Genomic DNA, 6431 nt, shown 5'->3' with positions numbered 1-6431 from the left:
ATTCCTCTGCTGGTTTTGCAGTTTAACAAGGCACTTACTTAGTCCACTCCCTCTTTTTTTTTAGTCCACTACCTCCAGCCAGGGGCCCAGGTGCATATAACTTAGAACTGACACTTAACACAGCATTAGAATGTTACCAGCTTGCAGCAGAAGAATGAAGCTGTTCTACCACCCAATGCCATAGCTGCTCAGGTACCAGCCTGGCAAGTGGTCAGACAGGTTCCTTGTAAGAACGCCTCAATTCTGGTGTCATTTACTAAAAGTAACATTCTTACATACTTAAAAACTATCTAATAAATAAGCTGGCTACCAAACAGCCATCACTCATATGCTACAGGGTCTCTTGTTAGAGCAGAGGGAGAGTTAAAATTCTAAGCAAGCAGAAGATACATTTCTAGGTGGTGCTACAGACAGTACTCCTGCTTGTCTCTCGTGCCTTCGCAGCGTTTTCCAGGATTTCCTTTTTCCATTCTTCATAGTCTTGCTTTGTTTCAGTCTTTGGCCGTTTACACGGCACCTCCTCATCATCCTCAGATCCTACAAGAGAAGGAAAAAGTCCATGACAGGCCACCATGGAAAATACGTATGTTGCTCGGAATAACCACGGCAGTGAGCAAATGTACAGACACAAGCACAGGGTCTGTCACTGTGTTATGCGATCCCATGGTCTGCTGCTCCTCACCTGCCAGAACAGTCACCTCTTCACCTTTGTGTCTGAATGGAATAGTTGTCCTGAATTCTGCTAGGACCACTCAGCATAAACACCATAGTCTTGCTGCTGCTTCTCTTTGTCCTTTCATGAGCCAGTGGTTTGCAGAATGGAGTAAGCTGCCATGAACTGAGTATTATGGCATATTGCACAACTAAATTACTAAGCAGCAGTACAGCTCAGAACTGTGCTGGTGAGATGAGTTTTAGTTCACAGCTGAACACAACTTACCATCTTCTTTCTCGCAGTGCTTCAGGTTGGTCTGAAAGCTTTCGGGTGTCTCTGCAACCACTGGAACATCTTCTTCTGAAAAAACAATGAAGTTGCTTGAATGGTGTTCGGAGCCCCAAGGATGGAATGCTTTGACAGCAGGGCCACCCTCCAAAAGTACTGTCTCCCATTCAGAGCATTCCCTGGTCCAGATGGATGCTCAAGCTGTACATGCAGAGGCACCTACACATTTCAAGGGTTGCACAGACTGGTTGGCTGCTTTAATTAGTATTTCTGCTGCATTTGTAATCACAGTGATCCACTATGCTTGAACCCCAAACCCACGTTACTACCTTTCATTGTTCAAGCAGGATTATTAGTTATTTCTTCTCCTCCTATCCTATTTCCACACTTTGTATTACAGATGCCCACAACATGCAGGGGCTGTCCATGCATCTTCCCTGAATTGACATACAAATGCCCAGCTGTCGTTAGCTGCTTCAGTGGTGGAGTAAGGTTTTGGAGTTTCTATAGGGTACTGCACTATGGAAAGGTCCATGCCTAGGAAGAGAGCAGCAGCTTTTGGTTTAGCTTCAGGCAGCATTCTAGAAGACTTCACAGTATGAAGCATGAAGACAGGGTGAAGCAGGCCCACTATCTATGGAAGAGTAAGAATGAAAGCCTGGGAAAGGAAAAAGGAGGCAAGTAGGAAGGAGCAGATTCAAGCACAGGAAGATGTGTATCGTATTTCAATCTATCTTCCCCCTCCACAAAAAGGAGTGGAGAGAGCTGCAGGTTCAAACGGTGAGAACGGATGGTGACCGGTAATGGAGGAATTACTACCAGGAAAGGCTTAGGCTTGTTAATCCTGCAGTGCGGGAAGGAAAACACAGAAGTGAGTCAGTCAAAGCAAAGGAGGTAGCAAGATGATTACGTTAATTTGTGTGCCATGTTGCCATGTTAACAGGATGCAGAAAGCAAGCAAGAAGGAGGAATCTAAGAAGGTCAGGTAGTATGGGAGAAGCAGAGAGATAAATTGCAGCAGCAGAGGACATAGGGAGCAGTGAAAATTTGGTAACAGAGGAAAATACTTATTTCTGGCCTTGTCACATGCTAAGCTGTTGCGACATCCCCAGAAGCTATGACTGTGACTGGGACTGTGGGAAACGTTGGAATGGCTGGGCAGGTTTGGCTGGCAGGGGACAGATAGGTGATCAGAATAAAATTAGCAGTGGAAATTAGAGAAAGGGCTGTATTACAGGGGTAAAGCTGAAAACTTACTGCAGAGTTCCTGGCTCATCTTCTCCAGCTGATTGCAAAGCCGGCCAAATATTGCTTTTTTCACCCCAGATACAGCCAACATTTTAGTTTTGTCCACTTTTAGCTTCAAACACCTACAAGAGAAATTTGTAACTCCAGGAACTATTATTCAGGTGAGGAGACATTTATCATACCAACACTGCCTGTGAGAATGAGGAAGATGGGCCTGATCTTTTTGTCCTATCTAATCCTTGTCTGTCTCAAGTTTGCTTAAAAAAAGACCCCTCCAGGACGCCATCAATACAACTTAAGAATTGAGAGTCAGGGTTAGTTCAGGTTACATAAGGAAATTCTATTAGGAAAAGGTACTTCTCAGGTTTTGAAGGAACCTGAATAAAATCCTACTACTGCAAAAAGCTGAATGGGACCCCTATATCACAAGAATATTTGTCAGGAGCTGTGCAACTAACAGCACCTGAATTGCTTCGTAAGACTCTTACAAGGTGTAATACTGAAGAGGGAAGACATTTGCATGCAAGAAAACTTTTACAAAGGGTTGGCTGAGTTAGGTGCTCCTGACACATATCTTCCAAGCTGATACAGGCCTACAGCTATTGCATCCGTATCTCAAAAGGTTAGAGCACCCTCAGGGTGTGATGGTGTGGGGCTAACGGCTCTTTCTTTTCCTTTTTCTTGGTGCTCAGCAGTAAGCTAGCTGTTACCCTTGCACCTTAAGCAGCATCTCACCAAAAGCTGTGCAATCTTTTGTTTTGTGCCCAGCTCAAAATCTATCCTGACAATGGAAAAAAAAATCCCACTTGTCCTGGGTTCAGATATTTTTCTCTTTAGTATCGGGTGCAGTGCTGTGTTTGGGATTCAATCTGAGAACACTGCTGACAACACACCAATGATTAGTTATTGCTCAGTAGGGCTTACTCCGATCAAGGACATTTCAGTCTCTCATGCTCTGTCAGTAAGGAGGGGCACAAGAAGCTAGGAGGAAGCAGAGACAGGACACCTGACCCAAACTAGCCAAAAGGGTATTCCGTACTACAGCACATCATGCCCAGTATAGAAACTGGGGGGAGTCACCCAGAAGGCCCAGATCACTGCTTGGGTTGGCAGGTGGTGAGCAATTGTATTGTGCATCACTTGTGTTTATTGTTTTCTTTTTCTTTTCCCCTTTTAGTTTAATATTCTCTCCCCTTGTTATTTCCCTTATCATTATGATTAGTGGTAGTAGTAGTAGTTTTTATTATACTTGAGTTTTTGGACTGTTCTTATCTCAACCTGTGGGGTTTACATTCTTACCATTCTCCTCACCACCCTGCTGGGAGCTGGAGGGAAGAGGGGCAGTGAGTAAGCAGCTGCATGGTGCTGAGTTACTGGCTGGGCTTAAACCATGACACCACTAAATCTGAAAAATATTACTAAGTGATCATGTTATGCTGGTTAGGCTGAGAGGAAGGAGAGTGAAGTGCTAAACACTAGCACAAGTTTTTCAGCCACTGCCATGGATATGTGCTAATGGAATTATCACAGCATCAATTACTTCTGCTTTCTCCCAAAGGCAAATACAGTGTAGGTTGGAGACTCCACTGTAAATAAAGGCCTAGTTTGCTACAGCTGTTTCCATTTCCAGGAGGATGGACTAAGCAAGACCCTTCAGATATACTGAATGAATCAGCTGCTTACATTTTAAGTGCTATTTCTATTTGGTATCTCACTAAGCATTTAAGCCCATAAAGATCCCTCAAGCTCTACTCACCTGCATGCAATGAATAGTGCAGCTGTTATAAAGAGTGGTTTTGAGAAATCCAGGTCCTTTTTCTGTGCTTCAGAGAGGCTGGATTCATACCTAAAGAACGAAAATAAGAGTGATAACTGTATAGTGCATTTGCCTCAAATGAAGCTGTTGACATTAATTTGTATGTGGTACTCAGCAGTTGAACAGGTCTCCTGTTGGAACACTTAGTCCTTTGCAAGACAGTGAAGCAGAAACAGCCACTACTGGCTGAGAAGAGCAAAAGACATGAGGGAAAAGAAGGGGATTGGGATCACCTCCTCTTTTTGAATTAAGGGTGTTTTAAATTAGGGATCTGGATCAAGGCATGCCAGTAAAATCTAATTCTTGTGCTCCCCATCTACACACGATCTCTACTTCTGCATTACATCTGAAAGTTACAATGAGCTGCTTTGCATTAATCCATCTTGTAATAGAGGATAGAATTACAGTTTCTTTGATTCCTCTAATATGTGTATTACACATATGTGTATATGAAGGCTTAAATAAGGAAATATGGAAAAGGACGAAGTGAATGTGCAGCACTGAGGAATGTAATTTTTTACTGTCCACCTGTCTTCAGGCTATATATTAGTTTAGCTTGTATTAAGCACTGACAGACATACCCAGCCTTTGTTCACTGGCTTAACAGCATTTAAACACATGCTATCAGGATGACAGCACTCCAGACCAGAGCTCCTCAGTTAACTTTAACTCTTGTTAAGGTACATATTACAGAGCAAAAAATTTTAGTTAAATCTATTGGATCTCTGCTGATGTGTTCAACCTATTGTTTTTACAGGTCCACTGATGTGCATTTTGAGACATCTGCTTCTCCAGAAGGGAAGATTTGTTTCTACTAAGCATTACTTCTCAACTGTGACATGACCAGCAGTTTACACTATTCCCAACTGAAGAACTGGGACTCACTCAGACAATGACTTGCTGAGATTCACATACTAAGTCTGTCTAACATGCATTCTAAAAAGTGGTCTAGATAAACGGCTAGACTGTCAGTACTAAGAAGTCACCTCACCACCCACCAGTGGGAGATACCTGGCCCTTCCAACTATCAAGCTCTTTACACATTCAATGAACAAAGAATTTTACTAGTGGTTACCAGTGTGCTCACCAGAGCTTCCTCACCTCTGGAGTATTTTTGAAGCAGTGTTCAATGCCTCTGTGCAGCAGAACTGCACAGCCAAGTCTCGCATTCTCAGTCTGGGGTTCACCTCTAGCAAACACTCCAAGGACTTCATGGAGCTCTGGTAGGTAGTCTTGTTCAAGCCAGAGAGTTTAACAAAACAGCTCTTTCAAGAAAGCAAACCACAAGAATCAGCAAGATTCCTCCCAACATCTTATTGAGACGACCAAAATAGATTAGGGAGAAATACACACTACCATAAAATAAAGTTCAATTGCTACATTAAACAACTTTGTGCAATGAATGATGCAAGTTTGACTGTACACAGAAAGATTAACCACCTAGGAATGCCTCATCTCTTAATGCAGTGGTATTTTTAGACTGTTTCCCTGGAAGTAAGGTTTGTCTTTTCCACATATTACAGCATGGCCCTTTATCAAACCTTTTATTTGGTTAAAAACAAAGGTAACCAAGATCTGGACAACTTGAAGAGATGCACAATACTTTCATGTTACTCCTCATGGGTCAGCTTCAATTAAATTCTCCTCTGCCTGGGACTGGACTGTCACAAACAATTTGTACCAGACATTATTTTGGCAGTTCATTACCATCTACCTGCAGGTCTGTACATGGAGGTTTACAGGTACCACTACAGAGATTGATTCCTTACAGCCACTGCTTCCCTTCCACTGTAAAAGGGACAGATCCTAAATTTAACACCCCTGCTGTTGATTTAGTCAGCCAAAAAAGCTGAAATTATAGCAAACGAAGCTCAGCTTGTGAAGTGACTACAACACTGGGCTCATTTTGCTCTGTTTCAAACTCTTGAGTAGTGAAAGCTCCAGCACACTACTGGGTCTAGCATAATGTCAGTTATTACTACTACCCCTTTCCTGCTCCCAGCACACGCTACACAGAACAGTAATTTCAGTGCACTTACAGAGAATGCACCAGCCAGACAAATCACACACTGCAGCTTACTTTGTCAACTGGCTGTTTCATGAAGCTAGCTGCTAGGTCCAGGCACATCACAGCACTGCTTGCAGCTGTCATCTGAGCCATCAATCGCGTGCATTTCACCTGGGATAGCCGCAGGTATTCTTCTGCTTTTCTGCAAAACACCCAGCGCACAAAGCCCCGTCAGCCATGCCAGCTACAAGCCCGTAAGAACGGTAGGACAGGGGCTGATGCCGGGTTTGCCCAGCCCTGCACCGCGGCTGCAGCTCGCGCTCAGGGACAAGGCTGCGGCAGAGCTCGGCGATCCAGGCTCACGCCGCCCTTCCCTCAGTACTGGCAGTTCGGAGCCCGCGGCAGTGGCTCCACCG

The 6431-nt window shown here is 43.8% G+C and overlaps 1 protein-coding gene across 1 annotated transcript; it reads right to left on the bottom strand.

Moving 5' to 3' along the window:
- Nucleotides 1-394: 394 nt before the first annotated feature.
- On the bottom strand, nucleotides 395-6217 carry ORC6 (origin recognition complex, subunit 6; the record flags this gene model as incomplete). Its single annotated transcript, XM_010016338.1, has 6 exons — nucleotides 395-537; nucleotides 941-1015; nucleotides 2201-2313; nucleotides 3948-4037; nucleotides 5109-5272; nucleotides 6088-6217. Coding segments are annotated over 6 exons (715 nt in total), but the record flags the coding sequence as incomplete, so codon positions are not given.
- Nucleotides 6218-6431: the final 214 nt, after the last annotated feature.

The sequence above is a fragment of the Nestor notabilis genome, unplaced genomic scaffold (assembly GCF_000696875.1).
Source record: "Nestor notabilis isolate BGI_N333 unplaced genomic scaffold, ASM69687v1 scaffold9576, whole genome shotgun sequence".
NCBI classification, from domain to species: domain Eukaryota; kingdom Metazoa; phylum Chordata; class Aves; order Psittaciformes; family Psittacidae; genus Nestor; species Nestor notabilis.
Note: the sequence above shows the minus strand (reverse complement) of the source record. Positions and strands in the feature narration are given on the sequence as shown.